The sequence below is a fragment of the Psammomys obesus genome, unplaced genomic scaffold (genome assembly GCF_907164565.1).
Source record: "Psammomys obesus unplaced genomic scaffold, mPsaObe1.curated_primary_1811, whole genome shotgun sequence".
Classification (NCBI taxonomy): Eukaryota; Metazoa; Chordata; class Mammalia; order Rodentia; family Muridae; genus Psammomys; species Psammomys obesus.
In genome coordinates, this window is record NW_026585895.1 from 21,559,357 (window position 1) to 21,583,102 (window position 23,746).

Below are 23,746 nucleotides of genomic sequence, written 5' to 3' on the forward strand. Positions count from 1 at the left end.
TGTTAGGGAGGGTAGTAGAAGAAAAAGTTATAAATTCCACAACATGTCACCATAAATCACAGCACAGTTCTAAAACGTACTTGAAGGTATGTGCCGGGGAGGACAGCCTGCTGGGACTGGCTTTATAAATTTGGGTTAAAATACTACAGAATACTCTGACTCACAAGCGCTATCTTTTGGCTCTTGAGAAATGTGTTTTGGGTTAAGGTTCTTTGATTTGAAAAGTCTTGTAGAGGTATGAGTCTATTTTTCTTTTATTTAGGTTTTCTTTTTTTCCATCTGAAAGTGAAGTTGATAAAAGGGCCAGCTATAATTTCTTCCTAATGGCATGGTCATGTAGGCTACAAAGACTAAAAATACTGTCTGGGCCGCAACTAAATGCTCCTTAATCTTTGGTCTAGAATACTAACTTTGAAAACCTTCATTTTTTTTTTCCATTTTATTATTATTCTCAGTTATTTGCAAGGATATGTTACTGGTCCCGGGTAAGAGTTTACTCTCTGAGTCATTTGCCTCCCCTGCCTCGGGTGAGTGCAGAAGAGCTCGGTTAGGGGTGAAGAGCACCCTCAGACACTGCATTGTGATCACTCCTGGAGCCTAGTGGCACTGGTTTGGCGGCAGGCAGCATCTTTTTCCACGCAAACACGCTGAGAGGAGAAGGATCAGTCTGCAGTGTCCCTGACCTCACTAAATTACTCTCAGGCAGCAGAGAGGAGATGGGAAAGTCTCCGCCTTGATTCCCTGGTCCCAGGGGCCAAGAAAGGGACTTAAGAGTCCTCAACATATGGTTTCAGTCACGTGTGTTGAGCCATTTCCGGGTGAGTCTGCTGCTTTTCCTGTTGGGTGTGCTTTAACTTCTTTTAGAAATTAAATTGCATTTCAAGCTTAAGGGAAGAGAAAATGTTATGTGATTAAATGGTGCTCCTAATCATGGAAAGTTCTACTTCTCATTAGACAATGTCTTATGGGCTTTATTGCTGTGAAGAGACAACATGACCACAGCAAATCTTATAAAGGCAAACATTTTATTGGCTGGCTTACAGTTTCAGTTAGTGGTTAAGTCCATTATTATCATGGTGGCATTCAGGCAGGCTTGGTGCTGGAGAAGGAGCTGAGAGCTCTACATCTTGATCCACAGGCAGCAGAAGGAGACTGTGTACCACTCTGGGTGTAGCTTGAGCATAGGAGACCTCAAAGTCCACCCCCCCCACAGTGACACCCTTCCTCCAACAAGGCCACACCTCCTAATTGTACCACTCCTATGGGTCAAGGATTCAAACACATGAATCCATGGAGGCCAGTTCTACTCAAACCACCAAAAATGGTCACTCACAACAAGGTCTGATGGGAAAAAAAACATATTTCTTTTATGTGTGTGTGTGTGGTGTACATACTGGTACTTGAATGTGTGTGGACTCATGTGTGCGCTCATGCCTATAAAGACATAATGCTGACATGGGGCATACTTCTGGATTGTTCTCTACTTTTCTGTAGTGAGCAGGTTTCTGACTGAACCCGGGACCTGCCAGTTCTAGCCAGTCTAGCCAGAAGCTTGACCCATGGATTCCCTGTCTCTGTCTCCCAAGTGCTGGGGTTATAGGCGGCTACCATGAATGCCTGGTTCTTGCTTGGATTGTGGGGGTCAGAACTGGGCCATCTCCCCAGCTACACAATTTCTGAAACCCCTTCCCCCTTCTTCTCTCCAGGGATTACTATTTGTGTGATGTGGTGTGGGCTACAGAAGAAAGAATTTTTTTGCATTGGCTCAGGAGAATTCAGAACTATTCTGTGATGGCCATCTGTGACTATGATAAGACCAACCTCATGTGGAACTGTCCATTGGTAAGATTTCACTGGGACGCTCTGCTTTTCCAACAGCATGGGATGCGAGGGACCTGTGTCTTCAGAGTGAGTGAAAATTGGGATCAGTAAATGTTGTAGTTTCTCTTCTCTCTGGATCCATATCCAGCCCAAAGGTAGCAAAGTCAGTCAGCTGCTGTCTGACTGTCGGATGCTTGCCATCTGATGGTGCTTCCATTTCGCCTTCGCACACTAGTCACAGTGTGTTAGTTGTAGATACGATCATTTGTGGAAGGGAGGAGGAATGACTAGAAACCCAGAGGACATAAGTCGTTCTCTACGTTCAGAAGAGGACCAGAGCCTGCAAGCAAAATGAAGGATAAAATATAAAGGACAGGGAATCGCTAGCTGAACACATGGGTAGCAAAGCAAATACCAGGAGGGCACAGATCCAGTACTAGATCTGTAACCATCTCCAAGCAGAAAACCGACTTAGAACCTAAACACAAAACTGTCAGTGTGAGAGAGTTGACAGTGCCGAGAGGACCTCAGTATTGACCCAACAGTGAGGCCCTGAGGTTCCCATCCAAGACACCTGGAAGTTCCTCCAGACTGAGGAATTCATCAAATCCTCCCTGAGAAGCAGCAGTCTCAGGAGAGGAAGGAGCTGACTGTTGCAGGCAAACGCCATGAACCCTCTGTGCCTCCCTTCCCCTTCTGGTCATGAACCCTGAGCTACAAACTCCTCCCTGCTCTTATCCGAGATGAGCCCAGGGCAGATTATCACCGGAGAACTTGAGTGATATTTCATATCTTGACTCACTCACTTGTTTATGCAAGAAACATTACTTTAAATGACTCCACCCTGTTACTGAGCTATGGGCTTGTTTCTTGAATTAGCTAGACAGCCTGCATTTGCCCAAAATGTTTCTGTTTTGGTAGGGAGTGCAGCTGTAAAGATATGCCATAAGACTTTCTATGCTTTGAACATTTACAATATGGCAGATACAGTGGAGCCCAAGGCTTAGTGAGGTTAAAAAGTCCTTAAGTCCCAGGACATACCTGTACTCAAACTGCAAAAACCTGAGCTCTTTATTCTCCACTGACTGACTCATCAGAATATCAGGGATTGAGCCATAAGAGGGTTTCAGATAGATACAGAGGCTAAGAACAGATACTCTGTTGGAGTCAGGTGAACAAGACAAGGAATTGGCTCGGGGAAAGATAGAGAGCCATACAGGATAAGATGTCCTGTGTGGGGAGATAAGAGAGAAAGGTCCATCTACGCCGAGGATTGTGCAAGGACATGCATAGTGAACAGCTCAGAGCATGGGGGGACTGATTGTATTTCCCACCTAAGGTGAAGGTGAGGAACAGGATGGAACATGAGGCTAACAAATTAGATTTGGGCTCGGGGTCCATGTTGAAGTGTTTGGATTTATCTTGTAAGGAATGGAGGGCTGTTCCACTGTTCTAAAATGAAGAGTAAAACGAAAATGGAGCTGTCTGTCTTCAAATATGATCAACTAGGGGCTGAGCAGGGAGGATAACGGACCAGAAGATAACTGAGCATCCAATTAGATAAAAGATAACTGAACATCCAATTAGAAGATTGTGGCAGTAGATCACTAGAAACATCCTGAAGACATGAAAGTTGGGAGTATCTGTAGGGAGGGACAGAAAAGTTGAAGAAAGTGTCTGAGGGAGGTTTCCATGAGAAAACAGTAAGAAGAGTAGGAATCTAGACTGTATGGAAAAAAAAAAAAAAGGTCTAAGAATAGGCTGGCGGACTTGAGGAAAGAGAATCTAGATCCACGATTGTTGGATTTAAAATGCTAGTATTTAAAATGCTAGTTGGAGCTTCAGGCCAGCTCCAGGCAACAGAGGTAAACGATCAAATGTAATTACATGAAAAATATTAACATACATAGAACTGTAGGATGAGAGGTTGTTTTCATTTATTTTGTCATAATGTAATTTCATTTGTAACACATTTTGTGGGGCTAGGGATGTAGCTCAGTTGGTGGAATGCTGGATTAGCATTCCAGAAGGCCTTGGTTCAGTTTCTAGCACTACAGAAAACTGAGCATGGTGGTAGACTCTGGGAAGCAGAGACAGGATGAAAAGTCCAAGGCTTTGGCTTTATCGTCAGTTTAAGGACAACCTGGGTATACATGAGATTCCCATCTTTAAAATTAATTAATTAATTAAAAATATAAAAAGCATAGATGGATTTCACCATCTTCTCTTAGAAACACTGCACTGACTGCCCTTTTCTCCCCAGGCACAGCAGCATGTTGAAATGAGTGCTACGGGCTGGGTCGGAAGAGTAAGTGTTCGGAGTTACGTATTTTATATACCTCTTGACTGCTAATCCGAGCTGGTTAATGTGTGACTGTCAAATGTGTGTGTGTGTGTGTGTGTGTACTGTGTTATCGCTTTATCAAATGTGAGGTGGCCCATTTCTCAGAGCGTAGGCTGTGCTTCCTATAGTGAGTGCACTGCATACCCAGAAAGGTAAAGAGACAGGTGAAACATCAAAGTCCAGAGCAGAGCTGGCAAAGCAAAGCGCGGTCTCCAGACGACTGGAGCTTCCAGGGAGGCAAACGCAGCCAGGACTGAAAGGCTGGCAGGATGCAAAGCGTGCTTGCTGACCTGCTGTTTTGAATTCTGCACTTCGGAGGCAGAACAACGTTTTCAGCCTAGCCTGGATGACAGCCATCAGGAACAGGACCAACCCAACAGTGTCCACAGCACAGGGGACTCTGAGGAAGGTCTTTATTTGGCAAAGAGGGAGACCTTCAGAGACTCACAGCTCTCAAGCCTATCCCATCACACGCACATGCGCAGCAGCACGATCCACGTCTGAGACTGTACTGTGGAATAAGGCGGGGCGGGGGAGGGGAGGACTCTAGCCACCAGGACACCTTGATTGAAGGATGAAAACTGAATGGCGCTTAGCTTCTGTGGCTACATCTATTAATCCTTCCTTAAAAGGGAAACAAAGTGACACACAAAATAATGTAAACATTTCCCATCTCTCTAGCAAGAGAGGTGAAGCTTCAGCCCAGAAAGACGACCCCTTTCTGCTAGGCCGGGAGCTACCACAACATTCACATGTCCTTTTTCTCCAGGCGCTGATTGGGCAGAGGGGAGAGGTTTGCCAACATGAAAAGTGGTTTCCTCCATGGCAAGAGACATGCTACACTTCCTCACGACTCTTTGAAAAAAATATGTTTTTTCCTCTCTGTATTTAACCAGACAGATGCCACTTTTCACACATTTCTACTAGGCACAACTCCATCCAGGGGAAACAGGGAAATGTATTAAAAAGATAAGGCTGTGAACATAGGTCTAGAGAGGGGAATGTGTTTGAGAGCTCTGTAATGAGAACACCAAGTGTACTGCACGCTTCAGCTTGCTCCATAAATGAATTCACTTTGAATCACTAAATAGAAGAGGCAAGCATTTTCCTTCCTTCCCCAAATGGGAGCTGATGAGAGGAGAAACATCGAGGGCGAAGCGAACCAACAATTTTAAAAGACCATCCTCTACCTGCTCACAACCTAAGTAGGAAGTAGAAATTAAAACAGCAGCATGGTCCTTCCAGGCTGGAAGACACACTCTGCTATTTAAACATGATTTTCTGAGAGCTATCTTTTATTGAATTTTTTTTTTAATGAAATTTTTCTTCTACATTTTCATGTAACCATTTCTGTAAATTGTTGATCATCTTTAGCAAAATGAAAAGGCTTAGGATAAAAATAACTATATGAATGCTTCCCTGGGAAATCTACAACAGATATCCTCGATGGCATCCAGTCCAGAAGTGGTTAAAGACGAAGCCTGACTTTCAAAAAAAAATTGTGTAAAAACAGAAAAGAAAATTTCCCCATACTACGAACCACTTCCAACCTGAAACAGATAGTAAGATGCTGAATAGAAAGTGCACTTGCAATATCAAAGAAGTTCTTCACACAAGAGTGAATGCTAGGTTGCATGCCCATAGGTCTTCATTATCCTTCCTGGAATTATGTTCTAGAACAACAGAAACATCTCAGCGCGCCACTATCCGAGGTGGGCATCTTTATGTGCATTCTCCCATTCACCCCCACCCCACCCAGTTAACCCCTGAGTTCATTCTCTGCTCCGCATTTTCTACTTAACGAAGATGTTCATTTTGAGATTCTTAGTTTCACTTGACAAGTAAAGGGAGCATAGGTGCGGGAGAGAACCTCCAAAAACCGGAGCTGATACTGGGGTAAGACTTGTGCTGTGATATTTCTTTGCTCTGTCCTTGCCCAGTTTACCCCTGCGGCTCCCCGCTTTACCTCCGATGGTACCAGCTTCTATAAGATCATCAGCGACAAAGACGGCTACCGACACATCTGCCACTTCCCCAAAGATATGAAAGTGAGTGAGCTTATTCAGCAGTTCCCAAGTTGACCTCTTTTCCTAACGGAAATAGAAATCATTTCATGGCATTGAAAAATGTGCACCAATTCTTCCACGGTATATGGGATGAAGTGGACTAGGACACTGAGGCCCCCTACTCCCCCCCCAAAAAAAACAATATCAAGGTTATTTGACTTCCTGATAGAAATGATTAAATCCTCTATTTAACTTTGATAAGAGAGTCTAATAAATCTCGTATTTAAAAGCCCAATCAGGACTGTACATTTATTACAAAAGGAGCCTGGGAAGTCATTGGCATTGAAGCTCTGACCAGCGATTATCTGTGAGTATATTCTACTAATCAGTAAGTAGGCTGTAAGCTCGCGAGTTATGATCACGCCCTCTCACAGAAACGCAGGAAAATCTCCCACAAAGAGTACTTGATTTGGAATATGTTCAATCTTTTTTTTTTTTTTTCTTCTTCTTCTTTTTAACATACGGAAGCCTTAATGATTTTCACATACGCTCAGCAGATTTGATACCATGCCACCGAGCAGCTCTACCTCTTGGTTTTACCTGCTTTGTACTGGAAGGGGTGCAATCTCTCTGCAACATCCTGGCCTGAGGCAGAGGCGTTCTGGCCTTCTGTTAACTTCAGACCAACGTGGGCTTTCTGAAAGGCTGAGAAAGGCAATTTTATCTGCTGGGTGGCTAGGCCTTGCTCTTTGGAATATGGAAAGCTTTGCTTTAAGCATCTCCTAACTGCATACAAGAGCTGTCAGCAAAAGGCATTTAACTTTCCATTAGGATCTTGGGCTCTTTCTTTATTGGCCTCACCACAGAGGAATTTTGCCATTGCCCAGAGTAGTCTCTGAAGACTTTACAGAAGGGGCTCTGCTGCCCTCTGAAATACACAGCCCCTTTATCCATGCAGTTCATGTTATAAAACAGAAACGACAGAAAACAGGATTGGTACTTGGGGTGAGTGTCCTCAATTTCAAACTAGCTGTCCAGGCATATTTTTTCTTATAAAAATCCCTGTTTTGAGTTTTCACTTAACAGCTCAGTGCAGGAAGAACTCCCCAGATTCATCCATTTTAGACTGTCTAAATGACGTAATGAGGGAGAGAGACAGCTCCTGGGCTGGGATGGAGGGGCAAACCAAGTGTGGACAGAGAGCACACACTCATGCCGTATAGCTGCGTGTGCCTGTGCGCCTGGGGTTGGAGATCGGGGGAATGTATTTAACATTTTTGTAAATCATATTTAATATATATATATATATATATATATATTGCCTTTGTTTTCTTCTCAGATACTACATTAGTAATGAATATAAAGAAATGCCAGGAGGAAGAAATCTTTATAAGTAAGCGCACTGTCGAAATGTTGACATCATGGGTTTTCACTGACAGATTATTCTTGCTTTCTCTCTTTCTCTCTCTCAAATTGTTATAAGTACCTCTATTACTTCACTTATCCTTTATATATAACTAGAACAATGACTTCATTAGGTGTTTACTGGCATTTCCTAACAATGGGAGGTTGAGGTTTTTATGAACGAATACATGCATTGGATGACAAAGAGAAAGAACCTGAAGGACTACCTTGGAAGTCTAGTCCAACTGAAAGCAGAGTGTGGCTTTCTTTAGTTTCTTCCTTTCACATAGTTTTTGGTGAAGCAATTAATCTCCACTGTTGGCTTTACAGAATCCAACTTACTGACCCCACAAATGTGAAGTGCCTCAGTTGTGATCTGAATCCAGAAAGATGTCAGTATTATTCCGTGTCGTTTAGTAAAGAGGCAAAATACTATCAGCTGATATGTTGGGGTAAGTTGGCACTGGCTGTGAGGAAGAACTAATGGCTGTGCTCGGGAAGTTCCTACCCTACAGCCCCAAGGGGCAGGAGGTCCTGAGGGTTTTCTCCTAGAACCTGTTCTTTCTTCTCTGCTCAGCCCCTTAAGTTAATAAGAAATTGTGAGTGGTGGGTGCCTGTCACCCAGAACACTGCCTGCTCTCTCCTCTGTTGACATTGCTACTGTTAATATTTATTATAAGTCAAGAAGCCCGGGTCAAGGGAAGGCACAGTGGCAGATGCAAGTCACACAGTAAGTTCAAAGTACTCTAATGGTCATCTCCCAAGAAACCCCTCTAATGCTGTGCCAGGCTGCTTCTCAGACTGAGAGGAAGAATCTAGACATTCTAGAAGACATAGCCAATGGCACAAGGGGACTTCAAACTAATTCTGATCAGTACTCAATGGTGTGTTTTGTTTACTGCGATGCATTTCCTCAGTGTTCTTTACTGTGGATCAATTTTGCCATCATTTCTTGGGTATATGCTTTATGCTAGGCACTGCACTAAAATCTTAACATTTGTGATCTTATTTAAACCTTAATAAAAACTCTTCAAAGTCTATATTATCTTCTCTTTATCTAAAAGGATATCGGCGTGAAGACACATTGACCTAACTTGTCAAGCAAGTCAGCCAGAGATCTAGCCGTGCCTTCACTCTAATTTCCGAGCAAATATAAAAATTAAATACATCATTTAAATGTATCAGAATTGAATAGCTCACAAGATAGCTTGCTATTCAGTACCTTCTACTCCACAGCTACCACAGTTGAGATAAATAGTGAAGATATTGGCTTGTGAGAAAAACACTTTTGTATGCCAGAAAGAAACTGCTTATCCAAGTTAGGTGTTGCAGATGTGTCTCCTGGCTTCCAGACTCTCCTGAGTGGGGGCCCATGTAGGGACTTGCCTCCTCCAGGTGAAGCTGGTTCTAAAGCTCTGCCTCATCACCTTCTGAAGAATACAGGGCCTGAGGGGTGGCATGGTCAGTATGAGGTCTCAGAAGGAGAATAGGGGAAGGTTAAGCTGCCATTTCAGCTCTCTGATGAGGACACTAGGCACGGAGAGGTAGACGGCCTGAGAGGGCAGAGTTCATTTCCTATCCTCTTTACCTGAGCCTTGGGCCTTTCCAGGAATGCATCCTTCACTTGATTGCAGTTGTTTTTAAGGCAGAATAAAAGCGTGTATTGGGGGGGAGGGCGTGAGGAGGAAACGGCTAAGCTTCCTACGTCTGGTTTGTGTTCTGTCACACAGTAATAGTCAATGCGTGTGAAAGCTCATACCTACATGCTGTCCCCATCTAAGCTGCATTTTTTTTTTCACTGATTGCATTCACAGGCCCTGGTCTGCCCCTGTATACCCTGCATCGCAGCACCGACCAGAAAGGTATTTTGTTATGGTTCACCCTCCGCTGGCTTGCAGGAAAGGATGTGGGAATAGGATCAGCCTGAGATTTTTCCTTGGCTTCAGTGTCTTAAGCACGGGTTGGGCACAAGCCTTCCTACCTGAAGCACCCACAGCCCCGTTGGCACACTGCACATTTGTTTGCTATTGTATCACGTGATCTAAATCCTTTGCACCATTATGAATTACTGCTGTTTCATGTATTTGTTTAGAACTACGTGTTTTGGAAGACAATTCTGCTTTGGATAAAATGCTGCAGGATGTCCAAATGCCTTCAAAAAAATTGGACTACATTGTTTTGAATGGAACAAGTAAGTTAAATTTCTTTTGGAGTAGTAGTTTTTTTTTCATGAAAACAACAACAGAATATAAAGGATGTGACAATTTGTTCTATCATAGCAATTACTTTTTGTGTCTTAAAATAGAAGTCTACATAAAATTTGTTTTGTCAGGGGAATATTTGGGGAAATTCACTATAGACAGGTCAGCTCATATGACTAGTCGCTCTGTTTTAATAGCAAACAATCATCACAAAAACAGCATAGTTAAATCACACCTGATATATTCTACCTGTGAACTACAGAGTTAGAAGGCACCCAAGATGGTTATGTTAAAATTCGAGCTTGCTTCTAAAATGTTTAAACGTCAGCGTTTTGGGGGAAATTGTTATTTTCTAGTGAGCTTAGGTTGGAGCATGGCATAAGTGCGATTACACCCAGGAGCCATTAAGAACAACGAATGTTTTTGAACTAGAAATGCTTGTTTCTGCTCAGTTTCTTTTTCCACCAAGGAATAACAACTTATGGGAGAGGAAGAAATACATCATAATCCATAGAGTTTTTCTTTTTTTCTTTTTTTTTTTTAAGTTTAGCATTATGGAAAATATGGAGCTGAAGAGATGGCTCAGCAGTTGGGAGCAGGTACTGCTCCTGCCCAAGACCTGAGTTCAGTTCCCAGAACCCACAGCCAGTGGTTTACAAACTGCTTGCGACTCCAGATTCAGGGGTCCCAACACCCTCTTCTGGATTCCCACCTGCTCCTGCTTGCACAAACTCAGAGACCCATATACACATAATCTAAACCAGTAAGAATAAAATATTAAAAAAAAAAATGAAAAAAAAAAATCCAGCTCCTGTCATTGGAAGGCAGAGCCCACTTAGGCAGAATAACTTAGCATAAGTTTGCTGCTCAAAGGGGAAGTGCCTGTGAGTCACCGGGGCCCCTGCTAACAAGCCCCTTCCAGCCCAGCAGGGTGCCACGGCTCCGTTCCCTGACATGTCTCTGATGTGAAGAGCTCATTTGGACAGTCTGGTGCTGAGTTCGGCAGTACATATGGAGACGTCATTCTATTTCAGTGGGCACACAGTGGGGGTCCTTAGGCGTTAGGGCCAGGGAGGCCACATGGTTAAAAGGAAATTTTCGTAGAGATTGTAGGGGGGGGCGTCAACACATCCGGGGATCAGGACCCATTAGGCTACAGTCACTTGCACTACAGGAAAAGGGGGCTGAGACAAAGCCTGAGAGAAGAGAATTAGGGAAGTGAGATCTCAGGTCCAGAAAGAACCCTTCCTCATAGAAAAACTGCGTATTTACAAAAAGGTGGAGTTACAAACCCCTTCTAATCAACTAGTGCTGGCCAGACAAGATAAAGATCGAATAGTGATGATGGCTGAATGCATAAAAATATCAGTTTGACTAATCGTTTGTTCTTTGATTAAAAATATGATAGAAAATTAATTTTATTCTCACTGACACATTGAATAAAAAACACAAAACAGTTAGTAAACATAAATGAAAATAAATCTATCCATACAACTATTTGACGACTGAATCTTTCTTTGCTCTTTAATAAAAAAATCATTGTAAAATCAATCAAGAAACAAAAAGGAAAGTAAATGTAAGAAACACCTCTAGAGATCAGGATTTTTAGTTTAAATCTTCTTGAATATGTAAAATTCTATTTAGATTTATTAGTCTTATTTATTTTGAGAGCAAAGAAAATAGACTCATCATTTGGAGATAAATTTTTATTAAGCTGATGTCAAGTCGAGCACAAGAATCTAAATGGACCCAAGGAAGAGCATACAGAATGTTCAGAGCAGTTTATTTCACAGAAGCCGATCTCATTCTGTGAAAGCCTGAGCTGAAAATGGGACTCTGCTTTGCGGTCTGGGATGGCAATAGGAATTATAAAAATGCTATTAAATCAGAATTTTAAGAGAGAGTTATGGCCGACTACAAATTCTAAACAGCTTCAAGGAAATTCGAGAAGAGGAAAACATTTGGGAGGAAAATTTAGAACATAAACAAGCTAGATAAGTAGATCGGATGCCAAAGAACAGAAGCATAAAAACAAAACATTAGGAATCCTAAAATGCACTTGTGTTTTCCAAGGCACCAATGGATTTCACGGCTGTATTAGAAATGACTTAATTGTTTTACACCAGAATAACCAGTATTTATGATCCAAACAGAGTGTTCTTCTATCTTTAAAACGTGTTTCGAGGTTGATCATTCGTTTTTCTCTATCTAACTTAAACTGGTAAACTCTAGACATGATGTTACTGAGAAATATGGAATGAAATCTCACACTAATAACTATTTTATTTCACTAATTAATCTTTCTGTTTGTTTAGGATTTTGGTATCAGATGATCTTGCCGCCTCATTTTGACAAATCCAAGCAATATCCTCTACTGATAGATGTGTAAGTATTCAAGAGAGAGTGATTTAGCACTTAACTGACGCCTTTCTCTCTGGGTACAGATTAATGAAATATAGAACCAGTACTTCTCTTCTTTCCTGCACCACTGGTCACTATTTGCTCCTCCCATTTTGTGCCCACAAACCTTATCCTGTGTTTTCTCCTAACTTAACAGACAAGAGAGACCCTTCTCTCCATCATAATCATGTAAGTCCCATTGGAGTTTTCAGGTCCTCATCTTCATCCTTCCTTCTGAACATGTTAACACGGAAAAGACAAGGGCACTTTGAATCTACCCATTTTTCTGTCTTTGACAGGGCCAAGGAATTTCATGTTACCAAAAAAAAATGTTTACTCATCTATGAATGCATGAATACGTTCGTTTAAATTTAGACTGCTACAACATCTAGTTTTAAATTAAAATAATGTGATATTTTGTTTAAGTGAAAGTTCTTTTAACTTCTGTTTCCAAAAAGGAGGCAAAAACGTGTTAGTAGAGGCACGCAGGCAGGACTCGCCTGTTTTTTCTGTGGGGGTTGAAAGGGATTGTGAGGGGACTATTATTAGAGAGCTATTATTAGGGAGGATCTGTGTGCATCCAGGAGTCGTGTAGACTGTGCAGAGACGAGATTTAAGTAAGAAGCAATGAGCTACAGGGTTCACCTCCTAGTACACAGGAGATTGGATAAAGGTCATACATATGGCTGGCTACATGTGTGGGAGATTTTAGGCTGTAAAGATTGCAAATACAAGGGTATTAAAATTTTTGCACGGCTGAATAGCACACCTATTTCCCACTTCAAGTTTACACATATATTTTTTTATACTTGAGGTTTACCATGGTCCTTTCTACCATGGTATACAGAGTCTCAGTGCGAGAAACACTATGCAAGATCCTTGGGGAAATTCAAAGCATGTGACACTCTGCTCAGAGGGTTTTTTTTTTTTTAACATTAATTACATTTTATTTGTTTTGTATCCCAGCTGTAAATCCCCTCCCTTATTCTCTCCCAATCCCGCTCTCCCTCCCTCTTCTCATCCCATGCCCATTTCTAAGTCCACTGATAGGGGAGGACCCCCCCCCCCTTCCATCTGACCCTAGCTTATCAGGTCTCATCAGGACTGGCTGCATTGTCTTCCTCTGTGGCTTGGCAAGGCTGCTCCTCCCTCGGGGGCGGGGGGTCAAAGAGCCAGCCACTGAGTTCATGTCAGAGACAGTCCATGTTCCCCTTACTAGGGAACCCACCTGGATACTGAGCTGCCATGGGCTACATCTGAGCAGGTGTTCTAGGTTATATCCGTGAATGGACCTTGGTCCTTGGTTGGAGTATCAGTCTCAGAAAAGGCCCTTGTGCCCAGATATTTTGGTTCTGTTGCTCTCCTTGTGAAGATCCTATCCTTTCCAGGTCATACTAACTCCCCTTCTTTCATAAGATTCCCTGCACTCTGCCCAAAGTTTGGTTATGAGTCTCAGCATCTGCTTTGATACACTGCTAGGTAGAGTCTTTCAGAGGCCTTCTGTGGTAGACTCCTGTCCTGTTTCTTGTTTTCTCCTTCTTTCAATGTCCATCCCGTTTGTCTTTCTTTCTAAGTGAGGATCGATCATCTTACCCAGGATCATCCTCCTTGTTTAGATTCTTTAGATATACAGATTTTAGTATGTTTTCCTATATTATAGGTCTAGTGTCCACTTATAAGTGAGTATATAGCATATGTGTCTTTCTGCTTCTGGGATACCTCACTCAGGATGATCTTTTCTAGATCCCACCATTGGCCTACAAATTTCATGAATTCCTTTTTTTTTTTTAAATTGCTGAGTAGTATTCCATTGTGTAAATGTACCACAATTTCTGTATCCATTCCTCTGTTAAGGAGCATCTGGGTTGTTTCCAGGTTCTGGCTATTACCAATAAAGCTGCTATGAACATGGTTGAACAAATGTCCTTGTTGTGTACTTGAGCATATTTTAGATATATGCCTAGGAGTGGTATAGCCAGATCTCAAGGAAGCACTATGCCTAATTGTCTGAGAAAACGCCAGATTGATTTCCAGAGTGGTTGTACAAGTTTACATTCCCACCAGCAGTGGAGGAGGGTTCCTCTTTCTCCACATTCTCTCCAGCATGTATTGTCACTTGAGTTTTTGATCTTAGCCATTCTGATGGGTATAAGGTGAAATCTCAAGGTCGCTTTGATTTGCATCTCCTTGATGGCTAGGGACATTGAGCATTTCTTTAAGTGTTTCTCTGCCATTCTATATTCCTCTATAGAGAATTTTCTGTTTAGCTCCGTACCCCATTTTTTAATTGGGTTACTTGATTTGTTGCTTTTTAACTTCTTTAGTTCTTTATATATTATGGATATCAGCCCTTTGTCAGATATAGGATTGGTGAAGATCCTTTCCCAATCTATACACTGTTGTTTTGTTCTGACAACAATGTCTTTTGCTTTACAGAAGCTTTTCAGTTCTTAAGTAAACCCCAATCTAGGAAATAAATGTGTAGATTAGAATGAAAAGCTACGCTAATTGTCATTGTTATTTTTATGGACAATTTCCCCTACCACCACTATTTGATGAATTATGTTTTCTATTTCTAAGGTTTCATGGTACTTAAAATGAATCTGTTTGGCAATAATTTTCAAAGACAAAACTTAGGACTGTTCTTAAAGAAAACACACAGCCATAATGGTCATATTGACAAATGTAAAGGATCCATTCTTTTTTTTTTTTTAATTTTATTCTCTAATAGTAGATGAGCTAAAAGTGCTACCAGTTTGCAAGCAAGGCCTATGGTTCAGATTCTTCTGACTGCTCACATAACCCCCTTAATGTTTCTAACAATATATATAATTTTTAATTTTTTATATTCATTACAGTTTATTCACTTTGTATCTCAGCTGTAGCTCCCTCCCTCCTCCCCTCCCAATCCCACCCTCCCTCCATCATCTCCTTCTATGCCTCTCTCCAAGTCCACGAATAGGGGAGGCCCTCCTCTTCTTCCATCTGACCCTAGCTTATCCAGTCTCATCCAGACTGGCTTCATTGTCCTCCTTTGTAGCCTGGCAAGGCTGCTTCCCCATTCAGGGGAGGCAGAAAAGGACCCATTCTTGATAACTCATTGGTTACTATGATTTTCAGGCTCATGTTTGAAAAAGATGCATGTGCCTGGTCCATAGGAGAAAAATGCACGTGTTCTTTATTTAATTTGAGAAAATAATAAAGTCTTACAATGTGAAACTTTTCACAGATATGCAGGTCCCTGTAGTCAAAAAGCAAATGCTGCCTTCAGACTCAACTGGGCCACTTACCTTGCAAGTACAGAAAACATCATAGTAGCTAGCTTTGATGGCAGAGGAAGTGGTTACCAAGGAGATAAGATCATGCACGCAATCAACAGAAGACTGGGAACATTGGAAGTTGAAGATCAAATTGAAGCAGCCAGGTAAGCAACTCAAATGTGACCTCAGACATTACTGGCTTTTCTCCTTTTACTGATTCATCTATTTATTCATTCATTTATTTGTAAAATGAGAGGAATGTGAATGTTGTGGAGAATTAATCTCTAATCTTTCATTCCTGTAGGTTCTTTTTTTTTGTATTAATTACACTTTATTCACTTTGTATCCCCCCATAAGCCCCTCCTCCCTCCCCTCCCGATCCCACCCTCCCACCCCCTTCTTCACACATGCTCCTCCCCAAGTCCACTGATAGGGGAGGTCCTCCTCTCCTTCCTTCTGATCTTAGTGCAGATAATACATATAGATAAAACTTGAGTCATTGTAAATTATATGAAGGTTTAAAAAGGCATTTCCTAAATTTCTGTTTCTATATGACTTGAGAAAGGAAGTTGGCATAGACACTACCGTCCTCTAAGAGTGGAGACTGAGATCCATGAAACACACAGATAAATCGAGGAATGAGTGACCATGTTGCTGAGACTTTCGTTTTCTGTGATAAAATGTTTGGTAGAAGAAATTTCTAAGAGGAAGGGTTCATGTGGAATCCTGGATTGAGAGATTTCAATCCATTGTTCTTGGCTCAATTGGTTATGGACAAACTACAGTGCTTTCAGCTCTCTCTTCTGTGTGCTTTGCTGACAATTTTCACTTTAAAGTTGGCTGAAAGCAACAAGCAATTATCATGCCATACGCTGAATGCTAGGCAGTTCTGAAATTTCATTCCTCAAAGAAATTAGTCTTACACCATTAAACCCAGCCTCCCTCAAGGTCTTAGGGCACTGGACAAAAGTAGACAAGACCTTTACTACAGTAAAACAATGACCTTTGGTCAATTGTTAATCAGATCCCTTTCCCTATCTGATTCCTAAAGAGCAGCATTTGTTGCCTGCATTCCTATCAGCACTCTGGTTGGTATGACCCCTCACTAACCTCTCCTTACAGAATTCTAGCTGGCTTCTTCAGATCACTTTTTTTTTTCTTCTAAATTTCTCTTCCAAACTAGTTTCAAAGGTTTCTGAACTATGAGAGTCACAGCAATGACCCTACCTCTTGGTACCAATATTCAGTGTCTGTGAGATTTTCATCTCAATTGTAAAACACATGACTTGAAAAGTTAAAAGGAGGATTTATTTGTTTATTTATTCTGGAATGTGGTTTCAGAGATTTCAGCCCATAGTCCTTGGCTCAGCTGCTTCGGTGCCCATGGTAAAGGAGAAAATTATAGCAGAAAAACTTGTGGTGAGCCTACTTGCTTCATGGGACAGTAGGGAGAGCTTTCGCTTCTCCCTGTTTTTATGACTTCTGCACCCTAGCTGGCTGAATGGTGTTGTTCAATTCAGGGGGGAGTCTTCTACTGTCTGCTTCCCCATAGACACGTGAAAGACCTGTTCCTTAATAACCCTTCAGCCATTTTTCAGCACAAGCAAATTAAAATTTAAATCTAACTATCATACGAGGTGAAGGTCTGGCTAAATAGCTGAGCCCATCTCTTATGGTCAAAGCTACATGGTGGAGAAGCTGAATGTCCGTTCACGTAGTAGAGAGTAATAACCATGAGGCCCAAGAAGGGCTCCGACCGCCTGGATAAGGGCCACTCTTCTATCTTTGGAAAGTTTTGGGGGCACAAGTGCAATGCATGACAATTATAAGGGCTTCATTAAGAATGAGCACCTCTCAAAGTCTGGCTTTCCCACACGGACAGGAGCACGCAGTGGTGTGCACAGAACTTTACGCTGTAGAGCAGTCCTGGGGGGGAGATGTTCTTATTGTGTATTTCAAACAAAGAAGCAGAACCTGTTGGGGTGAAGTGGGGTTATCACCCTCTTCATTACAACCCTGAAGTTCAGCTGCATCCAGCTGTCAGTCGGATCTGTAACCTGTAGGTTTCAGACCGATCTGACAGGTGTTTGAAGGAGTCTAATAGATGAGTGGTTTGAGGCCATGCTGTAAAATCACAGACTGAGAAATGCAGAATGATCCATGGATGATCAATTGCTTTGGAAAAAAAAAAATACCTTTAAGGAAAAAATAATCAATGAAAAGAAAAGATGTTAGACAAGTATTCCTAAGCAAATGAAATTCCCTATGCCAAACTTTGAAATGCAAAAGGAATTTTGGATCAAAGAAAGGGCAAATTAGAGGTTTTGCTGTTGTAAAAATAAGTGTTTATCTAGCCAGACGGGTTATCTTTCTGTGAGAGGAAGCTATGGTTTCTATAACCTCGTCAATCCAAGGCCTAAAAGTGCTAAAATCACCGGATTCAAATTTATAAAATAAAACCCCAGTTTAAGACAATAATGATATGCAGTATTACGTGTACAATGGAACACTGTCACAGCAACTAAAGGGAAACGAATACAGCAACACAGGTGAATCTCAAAACAATACTGCACAAAAGAATCCAGGCACCAATGTTTATATGAAATTCGAAATCTTGTACAAACTCAGGTGGATATTTTTTACGGAATACAGCAAAAAGAAACATTTTAGTTCCTTTCCCCCTTTCAGACAGGAAAATGAGCAGGAGCCTTTGCCTGCATGTTTATTTTATAGAGGTGTATCATCCTGTGCAGTCATGACTCAGCCTGTTTATAGATCCTCTGTGCTTAAAAAGATTGACAAGAAGAAGCATTGAAAAGTACTTACTTTGTTCTGCTACCACTTGACTGCAGCATTACCTACTCAAAACAGAACCAATTGTCCATCAATGTGAAGACCTCTGCACCTCCCATAACATCACACAATTGCACATTCTATTTGCTAGACTTTTTTAAGTAAAAAAAAAAAAGTACTGGCTTTCGATTTAAGGATAAGATTAAAAAATAGGTGCATAAGACAAAGTTCATATTTCTTTACCTGGATTTCAACTCCTGACACAGTTTAGTGGCAAAGATGTTTCTTAATCCATCACAGAAAATATACTTTCATTTAACAGTGCTGAGTTAGCTGATCAACACTGAGTAGAGGATGGGATTTAGATGTTTGTGTTTAAATTCTCAGGTAAGAGTCCAGAGATAATTCTAGGTCCTACTGATATGTTCCCTGTGCCCTTGTCTTTTCCTATTGCAGGGGGTAACTGCTTTCAAGCTGAAAAACATCTGGAGAAATTTAAATTCAATTATGTAAAGAAAAGTGCATCTGGGCTGCAAATTTTTATATAAAGCTGTGAAAAAAACTGCCAGGATTTGTTTTCTGTGAATCACGCACGCACACACACACACACACACACACACACACACACACACACACACACAGAATTCTTATGGACTCAAATGCAAACCTTGTTCATGTAGTTCTGATGTTAGCACGATAGACGTTTATCTCAGGTGTTTTGGTTGCTGGCACTGGTCCCTCTTAGTTTGTAATAGAATGAAGAAGATAACAAGTGTCAGGCTTTTCACATTTGTGCAGTTATCTTAGTTTTCCATACACAGCTGTAAAACTGATTTGTGAAGTTTTTTTTTTTTTTTTCCATGTGTTTTAGACAATTTTTAAAAATGGGATTTGTGGACAGCAAACGAGTTGCAATTTGGGGCTGGGTGAGTAATTTCTTTTTTGACGAATGGATTTGTACGTGCTCCTTAGTGGGTGTAACAGAGTGGAGGTTAGTTTATCTTTTGCATGTAAATATTTGGAGATGAAAATCATGTCTGTCCAGTCTTGGGCCTCTGAGCAGCAAGCTTCCTGAACACCTACTGAGATAGATGTGTATCTCTGTTTATTATAATGAGATAAAGAGGCTGGAACAAGAGTGGGGAAGGAGGGAGGGGGATGGGTGGAGAAGGAAAAAGGAGAAAGAAAAAGGAGATGGCATGAAAGAAGTATCTCATTAATCAGCAAATATTTTGCGCTTATTGCTTTTGGTATTTTCTTTAATTTGTATACGGTTGCCAGGGTCCACATGCTTGTTTTCTTATGTCTGTGAAAAGGGACCAGGACTCTGAGAGTGTATTCTTTAGATAGTGCCCAATTAAAGCCAACTTAAGCCTCCTATAGCTTTGCTTTCTATCTCTAAAGAGGCACAGTATATAAAGATGTGAGAAATGTGGGAACCGCGACTCGCTCACCATATGTCCTTATTCCTTTACCTCCATAAAAATAACTGTTTCCATTCCCTAGTCATATGGAGGCTATGTAACCTCAATGGTCCTGGGATCGGGAAGTGGCGTGTTCAAGTGCGGGATAGCCGTGGCACCCGTGTCACGGTGGGAGTACTATGGTATGTAACTGCTGTTATACGCAACAACCTATTAAGTGTTGACCTTAACATGCTAGTGAGAAAGCCATTCCTTTTTTAGTTTTCTGTGTTTCTGTGGAAAATAGTAGGCTAGTTTCTTTCTGTGGCTCTTTACAGAGACATATAAGATGTTCTCATGGTTCTGCTGTTATACAAGCCTCGGTGCTATTGTGTGTTATCTACATTTTTGATTTCTTATCAACAATCCTGTTTCCCAAATTTTAAAACAGCGTCAGTATTACATTTCTCAAATAAGTGTTTCTTTATCTTTGTTCAAATTTGACTGGGGACTTCACATATTAACGGAGGAAAGGAAGTGTGTATCTCTTTCCCTGTGAGTGAAGATCAAATATAAGTTGGGCGTTAGAGGAAGAGAAGACAGGAACAGATGAAATTCCAGGGGGATTTGCTTTCCCACCGGTGTTTAGTGCTAGAATATCATCTTCATCATGAGATAGAACATATGATATCATTCTTCTGAGAATACAAACAAATCCCAGGGCAAAACGAGGAAGAAATGAACGTCCAGGATTACGAAGGGGATACAGTGTTTTCTTCACTTTTGCTGACTTCACTGAAGTTCTTTAGTACTGTAAGAACAGAATTGTTGATAAAGAATATTGCTCATTAATATTAATCCCCAATGTACGGCAGTAACAATTCTGTGAAAACCCCTCTTTGAAAATCCTTCCAAGTCCAGAGAAGCCAATGAGCGAAACACTACTCTCTTTCCATTAAAAAACTTGTCAGGTGCAGTTACAATTTAATCTGTACACAATGCAGTCGTTTTCATGTTATACTTTTGTTCAGAATTGTTTTGTTGGATGGTTTGTTTCTGGAGACCTCTGGTGGTCAATCAAATAATAAAATAGCCTTTGTTAGGTTGCAGACATGTAAAAGAAGTTCATTAAATGCACATGGCTTAATACACAGCAACGAAAGAGAGCTTTGAATATATGTGTAAATTTAAATAATTTTATTCAAAATTGCAAACAAAGAATATTTAAGAGGTATTTCAAGGCATTGCTCTAAAATTTCACAACTACATCACATAGTTATGCATATTTTTAAATTATTCAGATCTTAATATACATGTAAACATGGTTAGTATAGATAAGAAAGTGGCATTATGTTCTAAGACAGGAAAACCGAAGGCTGTGGAATAGATGTTGGGGAACTTTTTAGTTTGCTTTCAAAGACTGTTTTGCTCTGATCAAATACACAAGCTAAGTTGTTAATAATTGATTTTTTTTTTAAGTTAAAATATACATGAAAAGCCTTTAAGTGTCTTTTAAGGTAATATACCTTTATAAGAGTGTTCTCTGCATACATAAAAGTGTACATAGTCTGTATTCATTTTAAGTAAAATAAGAGCCATCACTATTGCACATTTAGGAGAAGAGGGAAGTGACAGTAGAAAACAAACATTCCTAAGCAGTGTTTTAAATCTACGCATTACAGTATTGTACTTAAGCAATAAAAGAATTTGAAGAATTCATAGAATTATTGTAAAAATGCTTGTCCAACCCAGTGACAGTCAAGCACAGAGGCAATACATGACTTTTATCCTTATTTACCTCAAGCTGGGCACTTAAGGAGACAGCCTTTAAAACATCATATAAAGCAAAAACAAAAAACAAACAAACAAAACAAAACAACAAAAAAAACAGATTCAGAAAGACAAACCACATGTTTTCCTTTATATGTGAAACTTAGAATTGATGCTAAAATATAAAGGAACAGACCTATGACATGAGAGTAGAAGGGAGCTATCTGGGAGAAAAGCATGTAATATGAAGGGAACAGGAGAGGCAACGGGCTGAATGTTGGCACAGTATGGATGTACTTGAATGGGATATCTTTATTAAACTCGCCACTCTTTACAATGAATAAACACTAATAGTTAGGAAACAACAACAGTGAAAACTAGTTATGCAGCAAATTCCATCAGTGATATTTCAGGGTAGTACATAAGACTTCATCTTTTAAATTAGTGTAAATATGTTTAATTACCCAAAATAACCAAACCAATTGTGCAACCTGTTATTCCACCATATTTATATAGAAGAGAGCTTATGTCAGTTCAGCAGACAGATATTAATGTAGTCTGTTCACAGTGCTCAAGTGTTACAGCACAAAACTTGAGACCTCCCCATAACGTGAGGGAAAACAAATGTTTAACTTGAATTGTGATGAGGCGGCTATGTCAATATGGACTGTTAATTCTTTCTTTTCCTCAGCATGAATCACAACCTGCCCAAAATGTAAGGTTGAAGTAAGTCACTAGTAATTGATCATTGTTAGGTATTCCCAGAAGGAGATAGATGATGATAGCATAAGGCGCGTGCTTGTCTCCGTAGCACAACTTTCAACACGACGGAGTTTCATTGGGTGGGTGGTCTCTCGCACGTTTGACTTTTCCACAGGTCAATTGCTGACTGTGTTTCAGGTTGTCTAATTCCTACGTCCACTGCCCTGATCCCGAGGGCTGTGTGCAGATGGATCAGCACTGGAGAGAAGCCCAGGGTGTGAGTGCGTGGTCTGGCCATCAACGTCTTAGGCTGCACTAGCAGGGGTTGGCTGGGAGAGAGATACTGTCATGAGTAAGGACAGGTGAAGCGATGCCGCAGACATCTGTAGGAAGCACGGTTCTTGGAGGGGCTGAGCCTCTTTTTCTCTCTTCCTGTCACAGACTCGGTGTACACGGAGCGCTATATGGGTCTCCCGACTCCAGAAGACAACCTTGACCATTACAAGGTGAGAGACAAAGTGTTGTGCCAGTCTTATAACTGTGCTTCTGTGGCTCGAGGACTTCTTAATTGTATCTATTCTAGAAAACAAATTCCAACAAAATTTCCAACAAAATTCTTGTTAAAAAGAAATAACACAGGTGGTTTAGAGATACTCCAATAGTTTCCCCTACTATATTTTGCATAATTACAGTCTTTATCATATGCTATATAGGTCACAATATGCATTCATTTGGAAATACAAAGCAACATCAGATAATTACTTTAATTATAAAAATTTCAGTTTAGAAAACATGTCAAATTTAACATATTCTTTTAGGACCCAGAAGATTCCTCAAGTCTTTAGCAGGATATTCTAATTTTTATGTTATTACAATAATTAGAAGGTAAATGTAATTACAAGGGAAATGCCTGCCTATGATTTCCTTACTCATAGCCAACAATGTGGATTTTTAACACAGGATTTGCACAAAGCAGGTGAGGCGGCAGGTGCAGCTGCGTAGAACCCTGACGAGCAAGCGCTGTCCGTCAGTTACTAAAGAGCTTTCAGTGGAGGGAGAAGCAGGGGCAGCTTGCTCTCCAGAGAAGCTGCAGCGTTTGAACTGTGACCTGGCTGTGCCAACACTTGTCATTGCCAGTGTGGAGGCCAAAGTGAAGCCGGACCACACTTCTTGTTGATGTCACCCTGATGCAGCGATGCGAACCAGGACTACTTTGACATTTTCAAAACTTTCCTGGTTCTGTCAGCCATATTAGTTAAGGGGCGAAAAACAAAAAACAACAACAACAACAACAAAAAACTTGTGAACTAAATTAAAGCTGTTTGATAACAAGGAAAATCATCTCTGACATTTCCATTCTCCAAAGATTCTCCCTAGGAGAATGAATTAAAAATAAAGAAAAACAAGAATATTCTCAACACAAAAATGTCCTGTGTTGTGACTCTTAATAGATAGGCCTAGCAGTAAGCAATGCATTGCTCTGAGCAGTCTATGTACATCTTCTTGTAAGATGTCATCATTACTACATTTGAGTCTGAAATTGCCTGATCTAAACACAATGGATTCAAAGTTTCTACTTTGCAAAATGGGTGTGAGTGTGTGTGTGTGTGTGTGTGTGTGTGTGTGTGTGTGTGTGTGTGTG

The 23,746-nt window shown here is 40.8% G+C and overlaps 1 protein-coding gene across 2 annotated transcripts in view; it reads left to right on the top strand.

The window, feature by feature from the left end:
- Window positions 1–23,746, top strand: part of Dpp4 (dipeptidyl peptidase 4) — an 80,335-nt gene that overhangs the window by 44,797 nt on the left and 11,792 nt on the right. Inside the window, exons 11-23 of one of the 2 annotated variants that reach the window (XM_055600015.1) lie at window positions 1,707–1,842; window positions 4,085–4,129; window positions 6,106–6,213; window positions 6,462–6,538; window positions 7,511–7,564; window positions 7,906–8,027; window positions 9,390–9,437; window positions 9,668–9,766; window positions 12,092–12,161; window positions 15,406–15,600; window positions 19,101–19,155; window positions 19,736–19,835; window positions 22,546–22,610. In XM_055600015.1, the coding sequence (XP_055455990.1) occupies window positions 1,707–1,842; window positions 4,085–4,129; window positions 6,106–6,213; window positions 6,462–6,538; window positions 7,511–7,564; window positions 7,906–8,027; window positions 9,390–9,437; window positions 9,668–9,766; window positions 12,092–12,161; window positions 15,406–15,600; window positions 19,101–19,155; window positions 19,736–19,835; window positions 22,546–22,610 (1,174 nt within the window). The remainder of the gene's footprint in view (window positions 1–1,706; window positions 1,843–4,084; window positions 4,130–6,105; window positions 6,214–6,461; window positions 6,539–7,510; window positions 7,565–7,905; window positions 8,028–9,389; window positions 9,438–9,667; window positions 9,767–12,091; window positions 12,162–15,405; window positions 15,601–19,100; window positions 19,156–19,735; window positions 19,836–22,545; window positions 22,611–23,746) is intronic. The other variant, XM_055600017.1, reaches the window with a different exon arrangement.